General features: G+C 36.7%; 1 protein-coding gene across 1 annotated transcript in view; it reads left to right on the top strand.

Moving 5' to 3' along the window:
• Positions 1–22,596, top strand: part of LOC126481732 (uncharacterized) — a 104,416-nt gene that overhangs the window by 75,036 nt on the left and 6,784 nt on the right. The window contains exons 12-15 of the mRNA XM_050105686.1: positions 4,226–4,390; positions 7,411–7,717; positions 13,892–14,186; positions 20,662–20,782. Of these exons, the coding sequence (XP_049961643.1) occupies positions 4,226–4,390; positions 7,411–7,717; positions 13,892–14,186; positions 20,662–20,782 (888 nt within the window). The remainder of the gene's footprint in view (positions 1–4,225; positions 4,391–7,410; positions 7,718–13,891; positions 14,187–20,661; positions 20,783–22,596) is intronic.

A 22,596-nucleotide genomic window follows, 5' to 3' on the forward strand; every position in this document is an offset into this window, starting at 1 on the left:
ATTCGTGAGTGATGCTTTCATGTCATCCCTTTTCAACCCCTTGCTAGGCTGTATGAGCACTAGGGCTGTCTCACTGCTACAGTGATTTTGTCCAGATAGCAAGTGAGATGTGGGTGAAGTTTAGCAGAAATTGCTTCAGGCATTTCAGAGATACATCACTTTCTTTGCATCCCCCCACCATCCACTTCCACCCACTGCTGTGGGAAAAATGTCATCAGGACTGTCACCAGTTGCTTCAGCAACTGCTGTTGCTTGTTATGGTCACTAGAGGGTAGGGGTATATTGCCCACACAGTACTTCTATACAAATAATGAGTCACGTATATTTACAAAATTTGATTGAAAGTGCTTTTGTGGCAGCACCTTTTCACCCCCACCTCACCCCTCTGGGAGGTAGGCAGTTCTTACGCCGCAGTGCTTCTTTTCAGACAGTAAGTGATGTGTGTACAAAGTTTCGTTGACATCATATCAGTGGCTTACAAGGAGATCTGAAGAGATACATGCAATGAAATTGCTAAATGCACAGGCAGACAAAAAAAATTGAAGCAAGTTGATCATTGTAATAACTAATTCAACATGAAATAGTCAATTCCGATGCTATGATCATTTACACATGAAGATGCTGACATAACTGTGTAAAAAAATAAGTTGATAAAAGTACTATGTCTGTCACGCATATTCATCTTGTGGCATTTCATATCACTGAATGTCTAAAATAAATCAAAATTTGAGCCCCAATAAATTAAATGACACCACAGATCCATATACCATAATGGATTTCATTGATTACAGTGATGGCTAATATTGGCTGCAGACCATTCAAGGAGATTGGTCCCTGTGTTCACTTGTGCTGTGCTTAAAGTATAAATAATAGGTGGAAACATTAATTCAGACTATGATGTTTATTGGTAAATACCATTCCCAGAAATCACACTGTTCACACAAGATTATAACAACAAAATATTGGTCATGTAGTTTCAGTGTTCCCTACTTAATTTGTGGAGATAATCACAAAAAATACACCAATTGTAAGATATATGGCCTATGACATTGATGTCCCACACTGAACTACTGTTGGCATCTCAAAACAACGTATATAGTGACATGTGAGTTCATGAAAACAGTGTGTAAACATTTGCTTAACAACAGTAAAAGTAAGCTGTCTGGTGGCAAGCAATATTTTAATTTATTGCTATTTCAACACAAAAGAGATTTTCACTTTCTAATTAAATTGGTTGGAATGTATACAAATATGGTAGCAACAATGTTTGAATTGTGTATCCCATCTACAAATCATTTTGCCATCTTAGCAAATGAAAATAAACATAATTTTTACAGAATTTAAAATGACTTTAAAATGTTGTTTAAGAAGCCTCAGCTTAAAGCATTAGTCATGCTAATTCCAAAACTGATCTTAGGTTTTGCTTGATGGCCATATTTCCAGAGTTATCGATAACAAAATATTAATTCCCCTGGTGTGCCTGTGGTCCAGTTGTAGGTGCAAAACATAATATTTTGTCCTCTGGCATTAGTTGAATGGCGTATTTACAGTAAAACTTTGTTTACACGTTTTTCAGCGGACTACAGAAAAAAAGTGCGAAAAATGTATATATGAAATATAGCACCATACTATCAAATTAATTGGTAAATACAAACAAAAAAATCCAGTAAAAAAAAATTTTATTATACAAAACATTATATAGGCTTACTAGGTACCACACTTAACAAAGATGTAAAGAAAAATGTAAACCTTTACACAGAAGAAAATGTCACTTCGTAAATACCCTCAAAACTGGATAACTCTGTCATCATTTCATCAGAAACAGTGTGCATGTCACAAATTGTTTAATTATTTCCAACACATTTACTGCATTGTTAACCGTCACGGTGGAATGCTGAGGCTCTTCTGTATCATTCTCATCGTCAGTTTCTTCCTCGTCCAGGTCCTGCGATGCACATAGAGTTATCTCAGCGATAGTTGTGAGTTCTGTAGTGACGAGGTTTTTCTTAAACAGTCGTGCAATCCTCAAATGATGCTAGCTCTTCAAGTCGATTCCATTCTTCATCATTAGGTCAAATATTGTCAGTATGATCATTTTCATCATGATAATGGACTTCATTTCCAAATACGGCTTTTCGGAAATATTTCAGGATGTCGTAAGCTACGCAGTGCTTCATGTGCCTCGAGTATTTCTATCAGTTTCATTATATATGTGACTCACCATGTAAATTTGGGAGTTATATTGATAAATATTTTGTGTTGGACAGCTACAGCGATGCTCTCTCTCAAAGTGGTTCATTTCTCCATGCAGTAAACATAAGACGAATGCTTCCTTTGATCAAATCTAAGGCGAGATGCTGCATTTTATCAAAGAAAATTTGACCGTTGCCTAACTTTGACGAAGTTCCTTATTACACTCTCAAATTTTATTATAGTCTAATGTCGGCCTTACCAACCCACTTCCCGGCAAACCACTCAGAAACACTGCATCGTAACTTGTGCGCACTGTGGATATTTCGCCAGGACACGAATAAAAAAATGCATAAGTGAGAAAAACAGACAAGTGAAAAACGTATAAATGAAGTTTCACTGTACTTGAAAACATCGTTTAGTTGGATTGGTAGATTCCTTTGTCCATATGTGACACAGTTTTGTAATTAGCCAAAAGAGTAGGTCCCCCATGAAACCTACTATCCTATTGCAATGTTTGTTATAGATCCTCAGTTTATGATAGTAAAATATGGAGTAATAGATTCATCTGGTTATCACATTCAAAATGGGGATTTGTTACAGAGAAATAAAAATATATTTTCAGAAGGTTTGTTTGGTGCCTACAGTATCACCAAGCAGTCAGCAGTGTTGTGTTTGTTAGAAACATGTCTTGTGTGTAATAAAAATAGAATTTACATGATATTAAGTTAGGTTAGAATCAAAGAGTCTGTTGCAAGGTGTTGTGATCAACTTTGCTCCCATAATCGATAATAGGTTACTTAAATTATATCTCAATCTATAAATAAGTCTTGTTTTGTTTCTGTGTTACTCAGGTGTCTGAGGATGATCATTTATGATTTAAACTGGTAGCAAAAATAGTAATAATAAAATTAATATTATTATCATCATTGTTATTTTAAGGCTAGACTTGCTCCAATTCTCTGGTATTTTCCTTTATAAATTTTTCATTCTTTTGAAAGATATTTCCAAAAGTTCTTGTACTATAAAAACTTCTCCAGATGCCTACTTGTTTTTATGCCAAGTATCTTGGTATTGGTACTTAGATTATATGATTTGTACTGTAGGACCCATTGTTAAGAACAGCACTCACCATAAAAGTCTACTGTAAAATAACAGAAACCATTCACTATAGATAGGTACAATCTTTTGATTATCTCAGACAAGTGCATGGAGACAGGTAATTTTTTTGTTAAAAGCAGTAAAACAGAATTTATTGGCACAAAATAAGACCAATCCACTAGGATCAAAATCTGAAGATTCTTGTATCATATAAGGGTGCTAATTGAACAGATGAAGTCAGCAAGACAGATGCAAAAAGTGCAGACCTCTCAGAGAAAAATTTGGAAAAATGCTATTCATGGAGGTGATGATAATGCTGATGGGATTTCATCTAAAGGGCTTAGGAATCTGTAAATTTCCTGTTAACTACTAGAAAAGGTCATAAGATCAACAGTGCCCTTTGGAAGTATGACTTGACATGTGTGCTCATATAACACCCATATAGCCAACAGAATAATAATAATAATAATAATAATAATAATAATAGTTATAAGCAACAATAAAAAAAGCTGCTTGGGCAACTCAAAATGCTCTCATTATTTATTATACATCAATAATTTACAAATTATGTCATGTTAATTTATGAAAAATTATTTTCTGTAAATAATTTGTTCTGCTTTGCTGCAGCTTTGCAAAGTAACCATGTGGAATGTATTGTAGCACAGTCTCCTGTTAAAATTCCACAAACACCACTAAGTAATGAATGCTTTGAAGCAGTGCCTTTTTTATGGCATGAAAGATAAAAGCATCTGCTGCACAGTGTGTTTAACATGCAAGTTATTACATAAACTTTTAGAAATGTTCTGTCTTTTTAGGTATCAACAAAGTTCTGTGTATCTTCCCATGGTTTTCTTCGTATGATTTCATAAATGGTGGTGTTTTTTGGCAATCTTTGTACATAACTCTCAGGAGGAAATATTATATTTTTTTCCAGGGAGATGACGATGATGCTGACTGGATCTCATCTAGTGGACACAGTTGTAGGAACAGCCACTTGCGTCTTAGGAAAGGTCGAAGTGTTATACATGAAAGCCTTGAGGATAATTATGGTGCAGTCACTGTGGCTAATCATGAAGCGCTTGCACAAGTTCTAGAGCAGGTCTGTGTACATACTTTATTAATGAATTTCATCACTTTAAACTAAAAGTTATTTTGAGTCTTTATTTATTTTTGGTAGGTTAATGCTAAGGATATAGAAGAATGTGCTGAAAAGTAATGCCTCTGAATTTCTTATGTGAAAACTCTTAAAGCTTTTTTAAATAAAACAAGTGGTGTTATGTGTTTATTTTTCATGTCTATATATTTGCAGTCCTCTGCCACTACAGTGTGCTGATTTTTAGCACGTAACATGGCGGTCCATAACGTAATTATGTCAGTGTGTTAGAAACAGTGTGCTTTAGTAAGAGTTCCGAATTTGAGGAGTTTGTCCACACATGGAGCACCCTCTCCTTCAGCATGACAAAGCCAGACCACACCCAAGTTCTGAAACATCTGTAACAATCCAATTCCCGGGTTCACTGTCATCATTCATCTTCCTACAATCCCCACTTGGCCCCATCCAGTTTTCATTTGTTTCCTAAACTTAAAGAACATCTTTGAACAGTGACAAAGCAGTGCAAGCAGAGATGAGTCATAGCTCTAATAACAAAGTCAAACATTTTACAGTGAGGGTATTGACAAACTGGTGTCTTGTTGGGAGACTGTGTTTGTTGTCGGGTTGACTGGGTTGAGAAATAAATATGTAGATTTGAGGAATAAATATGTAGAATGTTAATAACATTCATTTTATTTAAAAAGCTTTAAGAGTTTTCGCATTAAAAATTTCAACATGTCCTTGTAAAATCGTTAGCAATAATTTTGATGAACGAGGAACAGAATGTACCAGTTCAGCAGTGGTGTTCTTACATAATTCTCGCCATACGAGAAGTCAGAGATATTGTTATCACATTTTTGTTCATCTTTTTGCATGATTTTATCAAACCACAAGTTGAAGGAATCATTGCAAGGATATAGCAGATTAGCTATTGTTTACAAAACATTAATTAATGGAGGTAAAAGTTCTTGGTTCTCTAGGCAGCTAGTAGGATTAAGATACTGTGATGTTTTGACAAGTGTTGTTCTCATCAACAGTGAAATAAAAAGTTGGAACATCCACAAATCTTGTCACTTGGTGAAAAGATAATAAGTATGATACCCAATGAATCATCACTGTATTTTTATGCTACCACTCAAGAACTTTTAATCAGTAATATACGCCGATAAAGTCTACATTTACACATGAATTAACTGTTTGTTAATAATAATGTATATTAGAGAATAGCTGCAGGTATGAGAGCTGATTGACAAACACTGAGGCTAATCCCCCCCGCCCCCCCATCCCCACGATTTTTATTACTCCATTTCAATGTTTACATGATCTTTTTCAAAGTACTCCCCTTTTACTTGAATACACTTTCTATAGCAGCTCTGCCAGTTCTCAAACACGTGGTGCAGACCATTCTTTGTCAGGTCCTTGAGAATCGCCTTACTTTTCTTGAGCGATGCTTCAGAGCTCTCAAATTGAATGTCCCAAAGTGTTGCCATAAGAGATGGGAATAAAAAGAAATCAATGGCGCAAGATTGAAGCTGTGTGTACACGGATAATGTTGAATTGAGTGGGAAACTGCACAAATTGATTTGCAACATGAGGCTGTGCATTGTCATGATAAAGTTGCCACCCAATGTGAGAAAGTTCTGGTCATTTCCTTGCAGTGTGCTTCCTTAATTTGGCCGATACTGAGGTGTGTTTGTAAGCTGCTACAACAGTAGTGTGATGGGGAACTACACACTGGTAAAGGAGTCCACGACAATAAAAAAAAATGTGATCGAAATCACTTTCCCTGCAGATGGAACAACTTCCCCCTTCTTGGTGCAAGGATTTCTACACTGTGCTGGCTCATTTTCTTTCAGGATCATAGTGCTGTAGCCATGACTCATCACCTGTGGTAACTGATCCCAGAAATGCATCACCTCTGTCAGCAGAGAGACACAGCATGTCATGGCTTATCTCAGTTCGCACAGCCTTTTGCTTGGAACTCCACAGACATGGTACCCGACAGGCACAGTCACAGTTCATATGGAGGTGATTATGCAGAATTGTAAAACACTGCAATACAAAGTTCTCAACATTTATTTGAGATTGATTGTCATCCACCAATCCTCATGGACAGTACATCAGCTGTGACTATGTTGACGTCAGTCACAGCAGATGTAGAAATACCAGGCCCACCTAGCTTAACACAGACAAGTCGCCCATCTTTGAAGTCATTGAATCACCTAAACACTGTTTCATGAGGTAGTGCTTCTTCACTGTATGCTTAATGCCACATTTCTTAAGTTACAGTGGCTGTAGGCACTAAACGAACAGACTTTTAGTGTCCTGTACTGCTCCTCCTAACGTGTCACCTCCATTGTACAGTATGCCAAATGCACAGCGTGTCTACAAAATGGAGCATTACTACCAACCTACTGATATGAGGGTGCTGCTGTCTGTGGACATTAAACATAAAAGCCCGTTGTTCTCAAATATTCATGGTACGGGTAGGAAACTATCAGAAGCAACAGCAAAAAAAATTAGTCTCTATCTCTATTGATCAGCCCTCCTCACATATTCAGCATGTCACAATTCTTAAATAAAAACTGCTCACAATGTGTGTGATGTTTATAGTAACTATTGGGAACAAAAGGAAAGAGAATTACAAATTGTCCGTCAACACCAAAGTCATTATAAGTGGCTTACTAAGTTAATTGTAGGAGGAATAAATAAGAGGGGCAAGGGATCAACTATGTCCATTTGAATGAACTATTGTAGCATTCTCCTGGGATTATTTGCTCAGACATAAATCAATATGGTGGGATGAGGATTAGGACTCCACGTTTCATGTACACAAGGGTTCCACTTTTCATGGACACAAGGTCCACTAATCATGTACTATGAAAATAAGAGCAGTGCACCACCACCACCTTAATCTCTTCAAAACCAAGAAATATTATAGTTATATGATGTTACAATAATTATAGTTTTTACATGTTCAGTCTGTGTGCTGTGAACTACAAATTTATGTAAATTCCATTTAACAGGTTAAGCATAGTTCTGCTCTGACTATACCGGTAACTCTACGAGGTCTCAAGACTGTACCTGAGCTCCATTGGTCTGACTTTTCTGTGGATGAACGAGGCCGAACACTGGCAGGGCGGCGTGCATTTTATCCTGCCCTTTGGTCAGGCCATCCGGTCACGTTAAGCGTTAGTGCTGCTGGGCGTGGTGGCGGAGATTTACCTGCATCTCGGGCACCGATGCTTACTCCCCTTGCTCAATTCTGTGATCTGATTCCTGCCAGATACCTTCTCCGGCCTCCATCTGTTGATCCTGATCAGCTGGTTAGAGGTAATATAAAATTTATATAAGGTATACAGTAGTAGTAATGGTGCTGCACTAAACTCAATCAGTATTTACACTGTATCTCTGTTATTTATTTAATGTCAACTTTGATTATCAGTTTTCATACAAAACAACTATGCACTCTGAATAAAACATCTTGATGACAGAATATTTATTGCCTGCTATTAGTGTATAGGATGAAGAGTACAGATGTCGATGTTCTATGAATGTGGCTTCAGCATTAACGCTGTTTGGTGCAAATCGTTAAGGTGCCAGGCATGACCATATTGATAGCTACATTTCTGCCTGTGTGTTTGCCATATTTTCTTAATCCATAGAATTCTTACATTGCTTCAGAGTACTGTTTATTCGATCTTGAAAATTCCTTCGCAATTATTAGGAACAGTGTTATAATGTGGCTTTGTAGTCTAAATTTCCAACTAGTTTTCTAAGAATGTAAATACTTATGTTGGCTTTTGCCAAAAAGCTTAAAATCTTTGTCATGTGTAATATAAAGGACAGAAGTGGAACTGCATAGAGCACACATGCTTTTATTTTTTACGTTATTGTATCAGCTATGAAATTGTGTACTTTTTAAAGTTTTATATTTAATTTGAAATTGTACAAGCTTAAAAGATCTCCTGAAAATGAAAAATCAAGATGTTACTAAAGTTAAGAAGAACAGAGACTTGATACAAGTAGTACCACTGCCACCTCTACACTAGGAACAATTTGATAATTGGCCAGTAGTGAGTGACAAAATATTTTGACAGCATTGGTTACTCCCTCATAAGTTAAAGTTGTTATCCTGTAAGGCAGTTAGCAGTGCTGCATTAAAGGATATTTTAATAATGAATAATTTCTAAGGTTAATTTGAATTATTTGGTACCTACCTTCTGGAGGCTCAATTCTTAGTAATGCCACCAGTTAATTTTAGGTGTTTTTGCACCTTTCAGAACTATATATTTCTCCTGCTTCTCCAGAAAGGACAGAGGGATTGGTTGGGGATGGTTGGAAAAGAGGGGTGGGAAGCAGTTATCTTAGTCTCTGGATTGAGTGTGTCCCACCGTACGTGAGGAGTGGAGGCAAATCCAAAATCATCCATACCATACAATCCAGTGATTCCTCAATTCCAGCATTGCTTTCAAACCCTCCGTGAAAATCGAACTTCAAGTCTTACTCTTGAATATTGAGTTATCTCTGATCTAAAGGCATTCTGCTCTACCATTATCCTCCATACTGACAAAGCTCCACCACTGTGGTACTTGACCACAAGGATTACGTGGTAGAGAAGCTTCATCAGCTTTTATACACTTACACATACAAAATCGTTTCCCATGCTAACATTCCACCTAAACTAGTGTCAGAAGAATGTAAAAGTGCTTCACCCTTACAAGGCCCTAAAAATGCCTCCATCGAAGTTCTTGTGTCTTTTGCCCCATGCACACCAATCTACTGCCTAAATACACTAGCTACCTGTACCAGTTTGGACCACGCAACTTCAAAGCTCCAGGGAAGCACAGTACATGTTGTTTACTAGCTTAAATGTGTTTACTGTGTGGCATTTTACAGGGTGTTTCACAATTTGTGTTAAACACTTCTAGAGGTTGTAGAGGTGTCGTAGTAGATCAATTTTTACACAGGAATCCACATCTGGAAATGTCATCCAATGACACTACAGAATGTAAAAGTTTCAGGCACTAGTGTCTGTAAATGCATGCATATGCAGGATAATTCAGTGATGATGTTGCAAACTCTTGAGGATGACGGAGACAGATAACTGCATCAATTTGAGGGAGGAATCCCTGGTTCAGAAACAAATGAGTTGAAAGTTAGGTGAGAAAATCATTCTGATACCTGTATCGGTGCTACTGTTGTGAAGAATGTAGGGTATGCAACTTTCAGGGGTGGTAGTATGGACCTAGACAAGAAAAAATGTCTAGTAAACATGGGCTCTAAAATGCATACCTGAGGAGCTATGAGCACTTGTTCATTTTCACCAGCATGAAACATATCTCCTATATTGAGCAAGTGCCCACAGTTCGTAAGGTATCCATTGTAGAGCCCATGTTTACCAGACTTTTTTTTTTTTTTTTTTTTTTTTTTTTTTTTTTTTTTTTTTTTTTCCCGTACTACCATATCTGAATGTTGCCTACCCTACAATCTTAGCAACAACAGTACCAGTACATATATTCCACCCTCAGACGTATCACAACAGTTTTCACTTATAATTGTTGATTTGTTCATTTCCAGTACAGGGACCCGTACCTAAAATTGATATGTTTATCCTTCTCAATCATCCTTCTTGAAAGTTCTAAAATCATCATGGAATCACCTTGTATATGCATGCATTTACAGACACCGGTGCCTGTAACACTCTGTAGCGTCGTTGTCGTTGGATGATGTTTCTGGACATGGATTCCTATGTAAAATTTGATCTTCTAAGTCCCCTCTACAACCTCTAGAACATGAATTGTGAAACTCCCTGATATAGGGTTGCCTGAACACAGGAACCCTTCTGCCCCACCTCCTCTCAACCTAATTTCCTATACAGTAAAAATTTCATTATTTACTTTTTTATTTGCTTTTTACATTAATTTCTCCTGATTCCTCCCTCTTCTTTCCTCTTTCTCTCTATTTCTTAACTGCATTATTGTTCCTGATTTGTTTTGTTTCCTCTTCCTTTCCACCTTTACTTTTCACACAGGCTCTTCTATCAACTCTGAACTGAAGTTGACCCAGTGCTTACTATTGTTTCCCCCTCCTTCTCTAATTTTGAAAGCTAAGAGTTTGTTTAATTTTGCTTTTACTTTGTTGTAAATTTTCATCCCCATGTAGAGCGAAGTTTCAAACAGTGAGTAGGCAGTGTAAAATTAGTTTGATTTCTGGTGTTGTAGTCATGTTGAAATTTTTGTTACAAATAAATCAGGGTTACTGTGTACAAAGATAGTCAGTTTATAGATGTACAGTGAGCGAACGCTTAAAGTACTAAGAATTTTGGAGTGGGCGACATAAATTTCTTTGCTTTACACTGTGCATGTTTCTAATGATTAGTTTTCTGAAGTTTTAATATTAGAGATGTATGGCACGGGCTACCACAAAATATAATATTACTGGTTCAAAGTAATTGTGATATACTGCTTGCTGCTAACGCTATATAATATGACCACGAATGCTAAGCTATTTATTTTAAATGTTTGTTATTTTATGCATGCCTATAATTTTCAGCTACTGTAGTATATATTTTTCAAAAAGAAATATATACGAGGGTTGGAGCTTTAATAGTGGCAACCATTTATTTACAGCTCATACAAAATAGATACATGTTTCAAAGTTTTACTGACCTTCAAAATAGTTACCAGCATTGTGTATAACCCATTGCCAGTGATGTGGAAGTCATAGGATACTCTTAGCAGTGCCAGTTGTGTTGCCAGTTAGAGCGGCACTGTCTATTGCCTGACGAATTTGTAGCAGTTCTGAAGCGAATGCTTTGAAGTGTTAGAAATCCAGTTGAACTCACGAGGGCTTAAGTCAGGGGAGTGCAGTATGTGGTATAGCACTTAGCAGCCCCATCAGTCAACCAAATCAGTAACTGTGTGTGCCTGAGCATTGTCCTACAAAATGATGGTCAGGTCCTGCAGAAAGTGTCTGTATGCTGTTCATTTTTGGAACACAACCTACGACCAGCTTCGTTGGGCAATAGACCACGCTGCTCGAACTGTCGACACAACTGGCACTGCTAAGAGTATCCTAGGACTTCCACATCACTGGCAATGCTGGTGACTACTTTGAAGGTCAGTAAAACTTTGAAACATGTATCTATTTTGTACGAGCTGTAAATAAATAGTTGCAACTATTTAAGTTCAAACCCTCATATTTATTACACCTAACTGGTTTCAACAGACTGATTTGTCATTTTCATAAGCCTACAGATGTATGTATATTATAAATCTTTAGATTTTTGCTGTATATTTATGTGAAATATAAAAAGTTTAAATTACTTAGTATTGGTTTTGCAGATGTCAATATCTTCCTCATACAAACATAATGCCATATATCCTGAAGTGTACATGTTGTATGCGATTATTGTTAACACAGATTGATAATTTACAGTAACTCAGTCACGTCATGTTTACATCAACCTGTTGTGCTAGCAGCAAGGAACGTATATAAAAGCATATATAAAAATATAACCAAGGTATATAAAGAACTTATACATAATTCATTAAAAAAAGCCACATAGTTCTAATATACAAAAGGCCTAGGCCAATTTTCATGTTGTATAGGAGATAGAATAGGGTCTGTTTTTAATGCAAATTGATCCTTCAACATTTCTTTTGAATTTAGGTAGGAAAGTGTGTATATTTCAAATTCTTCCAAATGGTTCTTTTTGTGGCCCTTTCCAACTACATGCAAAATTTACATGTTAAGCAAGGATGGCAGAGGAAGAGTGTGTTTCTCTATTTTGAGATGTTCAGCAAAAGTTGACATATGAATTCTCGCCATCTTTCTTGAGCAAATGCTCACAAAAGTGGATCTTAAATGCCCTCCTTGTCTGTCCTATATAAAAACTATGACACACATTGTGATCTTTTTCTATACTCCAGATTTGAGAAAATTGTCAGTCAGAGGTTTCCATTATGTCCAAAGAGCAACTGGGTGCATTATTGGTGGTAAAGAACACAGTGATGTCATATTTTTTAAATACATTATCTATGCAATATGGAATGTCACCTTGAAATGGGATTGTAGTGTATTTATTAACAGTGAAGAACATTTTTATTCTGTTGAGAGGAAGTTATATTCTTGTTGGTTTTGGTATTGTACAGTTTTTGTACGAGGTTTGCTTGAGACACTTTTGACGACTATGTACTTAATAACTTTAAGTTTTGTAGCAATAGCAATTTTTATTTGTGTTTATGTGTGTTCTTTGCTGCTAGCACAACAGCTTGACATATACATAGATGTGATAGTTACTGTAAATTGTCAATCTGTGTGTACCAAAATCGCATACAATAAGTAAATTTCTGGACATATCATGGTATTATGCCTCTATGAAGAAGATTTTGACATTTGCTAAATCAGTACTAAGTAAGTTTCTGTAATACACTTCTTATACTTCACTTAACTGTATAGCCAAGATATAAAGATTAATTTTGTAGGTTTCTGAAGACGACAAATTAATTTGTTGGAACTGGTAAGGTGTAATAAAAATGTATTTGCAACTGATGACTGAATTTTGTTATGAAAAATTATTTGAAATGTACTGTATATGTTTATGGATGTTTCATCTCCAAATAAAATTGAGTGACAATCAATATTAAGCAGTAGATCATTTATGAGAAACAGGAACAGAATGTGACTTAATACTGAACCTTGGGGTACTCCTTGTGAAATGAAATGGTTTTTCCATTCTAAAGCATGATTTCTTTTCTCTGATGTTATAACCACAATTTGCCTGTGGTTGGTTAGGTAGGACCTAAACCATTCTAATACAGTGCCCATAATTCCACATTTTTCCAGATTTTTTGTGATGGCAACTCTAGAAATTGGATCCTTTAAATGTGAATACTTGCCATCCATGTTTTGGCTGTGATTTGTGTTACCGTAAATTTAGAGAACCATCCCATGTCAGTTGCTTCTATGTTGTTTTTAATGGTAAAGCATAAGGTATGTGGTGATGACATTTGAATTATGCAAAAGGAGAGGATCAGCTTAATGTAAAAGATAAGATATTTAACGTAAATAGACTCATTTGGAGGGAATATTCCAAAAATAGAAGTGCAAAGTATTGGGACAGGAGAAAAAAGTTTGAGGTAATGCAAGATAGAGTAATAAAAGTTTGGCATTAATATGTGTTATTTGCTTACTTAATCAGCGGTTGGAGTTTTCTCTTTACACCCTCTGTCCTCATATTATTTTCTTGTTAATTTGTGAAGCTCTGATCAAGAGTTTCAAAGGGGCTTTAGATGCCTGTGTAGAGAGTGAACACACAATGTATTATTTTTGTTGGAACTGTTAAAACTACATTTTACAGAAAAAAATAAAATTTGGAAGACTCTCACACATTCTATACAAACAAAAGTTTGATCACTAACGCCAGTAAAAAATTAAAATAATAATAATAATAATATAAAAAAGGTTACACTTTTTAATTAGCCTCTCTCCTTTTGTTGGCAGCATCTGTGTCAGTGTTGGTACGACTTCAGGTGGACACAGTGCAGTCGTACGGTCGCAGGCTACGGGAAAAGGAAAGGTGGGAAGAAGAAGCAGCAAGCTTTGCACTGTTGCAGCTTGTCAATGGCCTGAAAAGACTGCAGGCTCAGGGAATCGAGGAGGCGCCACTTTCACTGACCAACTTTGTCCTTTGCCGCTACGAGGACTGCCAGCAGGCTGATATGCACCCACACTTGTGTGCTTTGAGGGAACTGGGTGCTAGTACAGCTGAGGGTGGTGGTGGCACTGCTCCAAGAGGGTGAGCACAACATAATTTCTGTACAATATTGTGCTGTTACAGTAAAAAATAAAATAAAATAAAATAAAATAAATATTTATGGCTGTGTAGCATAAAGTTCTTTTCAAAATATCCTGTGGTGAACAACCTCACTGTAAGTTAATAAAATAATTTCTTTGTAAGATATTGAGGAAGTGTGAGAAACTAGGACGAAGAATGGGCAGCATGTACTCGTGTTAAACACAGGACATTAAACATCCTGTAAACTGACTTTTTTATCATTATCTCATATGAGTGGCTCTTGGAATACTTAATTAGTGAGTTGGGGCAATGATTATGACATGGGCTTCCCATATGGGATTAATGGATCTCTAATACCAGTCAGGTCAATGTAAGTTGAATTCTCCATGATTTTCTGGAATTTATTCATATGAATACCAGGATGATTTCTTCTCCTTTACTTTTTTGCAGCTGAGCTAATGGTCCATCTCTTAAAACCTCAACATTGATGGAAATTTAGAACTTAACTTCCATTCTATGGAATATTTTTTATCTTTTGTCATTGAGTTCTGTAGATGTGATTGATCCCAGCAGGAACGAGAACATTCAGGGGAGTGGAATGACTCAAGACATCCATTCAAAGGAGACAAGCAAAGCAAAAGAAATGAAGTCTGTACCCTGCCTTGACAATAAATAATTACTCTACTGCTCAATGTTCCAGCAAAATGTAATTTAGTAAATTAGAAGAAAACAACTACTTTGAGAGAGAAAAAAGCTGCTACCTCCTCAGTTGCTATACCTTCTGTTGGTAGTTCAACATTAGAGGAGGAGTTGACATAGTTTTGGGGCACCTCCTCACCCTTGAGGAGGGAGACTGCAACTAAAGGCAGAAGAATCGGCAATGATCCGTGTTATGAGGATGTATATGGTAGTGGAAACCACTGCATTAGAGACATAATGTGTGTCCACACGACATGTTGTCTGTTACTGAAAAAGTGTCATCATGATCTCTCCATTGGCAGAACTTTTTGGATTAGACGCCCATTTGGATCTCCAGGAGGGGATTGCCAAGGGGAAGGTAGCAATGAGAAGAAGATTGAATAAGCAACTAAAGGGAAACTTTCTATGAGTTGGAGCATGGAATTTCAGGAGTGCAAGTAGGGAAGCTAGAAAATCAGAAAAGAGAAATGCAGAGGGTTAACTTGAATATAATGAGGGTAAGCGGAGTGAAATGGAAAAAAGAAAAGGATTTCTGGTCAGACAGATATTGGGTAATATCAACATTAGCAGGATAGGCTGTAACAAGAATAGGATTCATTGTGAATAGGTTAGTAGGGCAGAGAGAATAGTTCAGTGATAGGGTTGTTTTCAGTAGAATCGACCACTAGCCGATGCCAAAAAGAACAGTTCAGGCACACATGCAGGTGTCACAAGGTGAAGATGAAGAGGTAGAGGTAGAGGTAGAGGGGTAGAGAGGTAGAGTTTGAAGATATTTAATGGGTAATTATGTGGATGATAATAATGGGGGATTGGAACACTGTAGTATGTGAAGGAAATGGCATCAGAGTTATAGGAGAATATGGGATTGGTAGTAGCAATGACAGACGAGAGAGACTGAGTTCTACAGTTAATTTCAGCTAATAATAGTAAATACACTCTTCAAAAATCACAAGAGACAGAGGTATATATGGAAAATGCTGGAGGCATGGGTAGATTCCTACTGGATTACATTGTGGTTAGACAGATTCTGAAATCGTGTATTAGATTGTAAAGCACACGCAGATATAGACTTTGATCAAAATTTAGTTGTTGTAAAGAGTATACTGAACTTTAACAGAACTGCCAAGAAGATGATAACCAATATCATAGTAGCCAGTTCAGTGGAAGATGGATGGACATTTCTAAGAACATCAATGACAGAAGTTGGACAGACAATCACAAGTACAAGGAAGGTAATTGTGAAGAAACCTTGGGTAGCAGAAGAAATACTGAAACTGATTGACAAAAGAAGGAAGTACAAAAATGGCAAGGGAAAGAGAGAAATACAGCACTACAGATGAATGAAATAAATAGAAATTGCAGGGGAGCCAAGACAAAATAGCTTCGGCAGAAATATGAGGAAGTTAGAAAGGCAGTAGGCATTGGAAGAACTGGTTCAGCATATAGAGAAGTCAAAATAACCTTTGGCAAAATTAAAAGCAAGAGGTCAACATTTAGAGTACAATGGGAATTTCACTATTAAATGCAGGTGAGAGAGCTGATATGTAAGAAGAGTACACATAAGACCTTAAATGGGGGAGGGGGGGGGGGGGGGATTTGTCTGATGATGTGATGGAAGAAGTAATGGAAATTGAAATGGAAGATAGGAGATCCAGTATTAGTCAGATAAAAAATTAAGATCTGCCATCTCCTGTCCTCAACTCTCTCTGTGCATAACTTCTTCATCACTCCCCCATGTCCCCTCTCTCTGTACATCTTCTCTCCCTTCCCCCTCCCTCCCTCTCTGTCTAGATGGCTTTGTGTAGAATCTGTGAGTCTGAAGACATTCTATTAGACTGTCAGAAAGTATCATTTACACAATTCTGAAGATAATAAGGGCAGATAAGTGTGAGAACTGTCTCACAACTAGCTTAACAACTCGTGCACCAAGTTGCTAACAAGATAGTATACAGAAGAATGGAAAAGAAAAATCAGGATTTGTTATATGACAATCAGTTTGGCTTTCAGAAAGATAAAGGTACCAGAGAGGCAGTTCTGACATTACACTTCATAATGGAAGCAAGAAATAACAAGAAGAAATACACATTCATAGTATTTGTTAACCTAGGAGAAAAAATGCTGATGTAGAATTTTGAGAAAAATAGGAGTAAGATTAGGGAAAGGAGGGAAAGAGTGGAAGACCAAGAACCAAGTGCTGGGATTGAAAAGGTGTAACACTGGGATGCACTCTTTTGTCCCTACTGTTATGTACGCCAAAGAAATAATTATGGAAATAAAATTCCAGAGTGGGATTAAAATTCAGGGTGAAATGATATCAATGATAAGATTTGTGCTGAAATTGCAATCCTCAGTGAAAGTGAAGAATAATTAGAGGATCTGATGAATGGAATGAACAGTGTAATGAGTGCAGAATATGGATTGAAATTAAACTGAAGAAATGTGCAGGTAATGAGATTAGCAATGAACTTAAAATCAAAATTGTTAATAACAAAGTAGATGAAGTTAAGAAATTTTGATTCCTTGGAAGCAAAATAACACATGATGAATGAAGCAAGGAGCAAATAAAAAGCAGACTATCATAGGCAAAAAGGGTATTCCTGCCCAAAGAAGCCTACTAGTACGAAACACTGGCCTTAATTGGAAGAACGAATTTCTGAGATTGTACATTTAAAGCCCAGCACTATACAGTAGTGAATTGTGAACCAGAAAAGAAGAAAACCTCTTTGAAATGTGTTGTTATAGAAGGATATTGAAATTTAGGTGAACTGATAAGATCCAGAATAAGGAGGTTCTCTGCAGAATCGTTGAAGAAAGGTACATATGGAGAATAATGACAAAAGAAGGGACAATATGGTAGCACGTGTTAGGACATGAGGTCATCAATTTGGTGGTGCTAGAGAGAACTGTAGAGTATAAAAACAGTTGGCGAAAGCTGATTTGGAATATATCCAACATATAATTGAGGACATAAGGTGCAAGTGCTATTCCGAGATGAGGAGACAGGGGAGGGAAAGAATTCATGGCATGTCGCATCAAACAAGTTGGAACACTGACCACAATAAAGTTTCAAAGAAAGCAGGTACCTACATCTGTAAGAGCAGAGACCTGTTTATAATACACTACAGTAAGTGGTGCAGCTTTACAATAAAGACAACTAATTGTTTTGTAACTAATAATAATTGTAAATCTTTGTATGTAAATAATGAGGTAATATGTATAGGAACTTTTTTTTAAATAGTATTGGTTTCCTGGGAGTTTGTTGAATGTAGAAAGAACGAGATTTTCACTCTGCAGCGGAGTGTGCGTTTATATGAAACTTCCTGGCAGATTAAAACTCTGTGCCGGACCAAGACTTGAACTCGGGACCTTTGCCTTTCGTGGGAAAGTGCTCTACCAACTGAGCTACCAAAGCACAACTCACGCCCCGTCCTCACAGCTTTACTTCTGCCAGGACCTCGTCTCCTACCTTGTAAACTTTACAGAAGCTCTCCTGTGAACCTTGTAGAACTAGCACTCCTGAAAGAAAGGATATTGCAGAGACATGGCTTTGCCACAGCCTGGGGATGTTTCCAGAATGAGATTTTCACTCTGCAGCAGAGTGTGCGCTGATATGAAACTTCCTGGCAGATTAAAACTGTGTGCTGGACCGAGACTCGAACTCAGGACCTTTGCCTTTTGTTGAATGTAATATGGTACTACCAAAATAACTTTTAATAACTCTTTAGCTATAATAATTGATTTTATTGTTGATAACTGAGGTATTTTGTACCCCCAGGAGGGGGTGAGGGTGCAGATAGTAATAGAGGGGGGTGCTGGCTTTCATTGAAATATTTACGTGTATTTCATATTGTGTAAGAAAATACATCTGGGGAGCAAATATTGTTAGTGTCAGATTCTCAAATTCCGTGAACCAAGCTAGCCCATCATTGATTTCCTGTCATATTTAACAAGAACTGAGCAGTAGATCCTGTCAGCTGGAATTATGAGAAAAATCGCAAGTTGTATTTCATTACATAGCCCATGTCACCAACCATCCGCAGGGTTAGCAACTTACCAAACATTTAACAATCATTAATGACAATAATATGCTTGACAATGCTTCCACCACTTCTTTGCAACTCTGGGTACAAGAATAGATTTTTAATAACAACCATTTTGACTGTCCTCGATTTCAGGCAGACTTCCAAAGTTAGCTGAAGGTAGTGAATTAGCTAAGAGTTAAATTCTAGTTAATTAGATTTAAAATACACTGAAACAAGTTCTGCACTTCCCATGCATAAGTGGCTGATTTGCAATGGTGATAAGAGATCCCATGCATGTAGATCTAATAAGGAAAAAGGTTCGAATTTAATCAAAGGTCATTCTTCTTTTGCATCTTCTTCTGTTCCTGTTAACAACGTTAGTTCTAAATGCAAATCCAACATCCATAATATCAAGTTGATTTTCTTACATTAGGTTTTACCAGCATCCTTTTGAATGATGAGGAATGATCACAATGTGTTCTTGTTTGGAGATTTAGTTAACGATAGCTTGAAGTGTATAAAACTAAAGAAACACTTTCAGACAAAACAACCAGACTATGAAGGTAAACCCATCGAATTTTTTAAGTGGCATGATGAACACTTAAAATGAAATGTAAGATTTTATTTTTTTAAAAAAAGGTATAAGTTCCTAAGAAAGTCCTAATGTAGTAGCATCCTTAGAGGTAATCTACTTAATTGCAAAATTCAAATCACCATACATTTCCCACAGTGGTATTAATCGAGACAAAACTGCAGATGGAAGGGGCTCCGTGAATTGCTGTTTCAAAGATCCAATGAAGAAAGAGTCTGCTTTCTTCAGAAATCCAAGCGCACGCACAAATTACAAAAGTGTTCTGAATTATGAACCATGTACATTTTTACCCTTATTTATTTGCTTTTTGAGTGATCAAATTGAATATAACAATTTTTAATTTGGCATTTAAATGGTGAATATTGTAGCATTTGTACATCATGAGATTTCAAATATTAAAACTCCCTAAATGAATTAAAAGCACTACAGATGGAAATTGTTAAATTTTAACTAACTAATGAATTTGTGAACTAATTTGTAAACAAAAAAAAAAAAAAAAAAAAAAAAAAAAAAAAAAAAAAAAAAAAAAATTTAGTGAAATACACATATTCTCAATTTCAGTAACTGCACTTGTAGCCATTGTTATTTATAAATTATATGTAGTTTCATCTTGAATCATGTTTGAACAACACAAATGTATGATGATTATTATTACTGTCATTGTAACTGATAGTTGCAATAATAGCTATTGTGGGCCCTGTTTGTGCCAAATATGGGAAGTGCTGATGAAGGAAAGCAAAATGGGCTGGGGAGCAGTCAAAATAATTTGTTACAGAAAGAGGGCACAGTGGAAAAGTTTGAGAACCCCTGCAGTACAGTATGTTAAAGTGGATAGCATGCTTAATTAATAGCATGTGTCATTCAACATATTGTCATAGATGTTTTAATGTGATTTACATTGTATGTGTGATATTCTCTTACAATTTTAAATTAAAACTACAACCTCAGCAACATCAGTATATATATAAAATTAAAGAGTGTGTGTGTGTGTGTGTGTGTGTGTGTGTGTGTGTGTGTGTGTGTTTGTAATTATCAGTGTGATGTATCACTTGAACATTGTGGCATTAATCAAATTGTAAAACCATAAAGATTTTTTACATATTTTCAAATGTTTCCTATTTCAAAACTACTTTGGAACCCCATATATTTAATGATTTCTCAGGTCGTTGTGTCGGTGCGCTCTAGTTGGACTGCGCCACCTGCATCCAGCAGCCATTGCTACACAGAGAACATCATTGTTAACAGATCTTCTGACCCGTGGGCAGGCAGCTTCCTTATCACAGGTAGTTTAAATAGCATATTGGTATAAACTAATGAAAAATTTAGTTAGTAAAATGTGAAGTTATCAGAAAAAGGCATTATTAGGGACTGGGTATTACATACACTCAAATGTTACAGAAAACATCAAATAATTTAGTACAGTATTATATATTTCACCAGTGTTTATTATTAAGTCTTCCAAATACAAACTTCTCCAGTAATGTGTGCATGTGCTTGCATGAGAGAGAGAGAGAGAGAGAGAGAGAGAGAGAGAGAGAGAGAGAGAGATTCGACAGACCTTCTTGCTGTTATACGGAGTGGTTGTAATTAAACTTGTGCCACTTGTGCCACTTGTGCCAGTGTAGATGGAAAGCTATTTGCTGTATGGGCACCAAACTTATAAGACTGATGTTCGGATTGTGTGCTGCACAATTATCGTTGTTAGTAGCATTAGTGTCATGACTTGCCATTAGGCACCAGTACTGGTATGGCGATGTAGGGTTGAAATGCAAGTGTTAGTGTGAATTAACAGTTGCAGACAGTCAACATGGATCTGGACAAGGTGATGAGAGCTTTATTCATAAAGCTGTTTTATCAAAACAGCAATACTGCTGCTGATCTTTACAAGTATCAGTGTGTTAAAGGAATACAGAGGTCCTCCTTTTGCACTGGGGTTGAAGAACACGATTTGGAAGTTCGAATTAACAGGTTATTTGGGAATTGTGCCAGTGGCTATTTGCACCACAAATTGTTGAAGAAGTTACTGCTGTCCAAGGCGAGAATTCTATTATGCAACGTGCAATCTTCAAGCAGTGCACAACCTGTGCCACAGCAGCTTGAACATTCCATGGTACACCGTTCAAAAGTTGCTGTGATGGTATCCATGGTATTGTGGATGCAAATGGTCATCACCCTGTGGTCATAACAATGAGCAACTTTTGTAACCTGGAATGTAAGCATGGTGCACAGTGGGCAAATGTTACCCTCTTGTGTGGAAATTACAATGTGGTTATTTCTCTACTGCATGTCCTTACAGGTATTTCCACAAAGTTTCATTGACCTACAATGGCTCATTTTTCGTGGGGGCCCTTCCAAGTAGTTAGTGTAACTATAATCATCAGTTACTACATTAGACATAAATTTTCAGTGAATAAATAATAGCAGTTGAAAAATAATCTAACCGTTTCATTTGTGATGAAAAGACATTCATTGGGGACTGCATAGTAATAGCTACTTGTACACTACCATGGACATGGAAAAATACGTATGAAAAATCCAGGCTGGTATAATGACAGTATTATGAAAAGGGTAGATTGCTACTCACCATGTAGAGGTCATAAGTAGCAGACAGGCACTGCCTCTCTGAACATCAAATGACCACTGGTATAGAACTTTCACGTGTTACAGGATTTAGGTTAGCATCTCACTTTTGTAGAGCAGATATGGAGAAAGGGGGAGTTGCCACATTGATCAGGAACTGCCATAAATTTAAGAACACAGACATTCATAAATTTTGCCTAGAACAGCATATGGAAGCATGTGCAACAGAAGTAGAATTTCATAAAAAAATAATACTTCATAATATTAAGTGTATGTCGAGCACCTCCAGGTAACTTTAATGTGTTCATAAACCACTTTGAAGCTGTACTGGCCCATTTAACAAACAAAAATAAAGAAATAGTGGTTTCTGGTGACTTCAGTGTAGATTTCCTTAAAGACTCTCCCAATCAGAACTTATTTGAGTTAGTAACACTATCATTCAACTTCATTCCCACTGTAAAGTTCCCAACTGGGGTAGCCAATTGCTCACAAATGGCCATTGATAATACCTTTATAG

This window comes from Schistocerca serialis, chromosome 5 (genome assembly GCF_023864345.2).
Source record: "Schistocerca serialis cubense isolate TAMUIC-IGC-003099 chromosome 5, iqSchSeri2.2, whole genome shotgun sequence".
Taxonomy (NCBI): Eukaryota; Metazoa; Arthropoda; class Insecta; order Orthoptera; family Acrididae; genus Schistocerca; species Schistocerca serialis.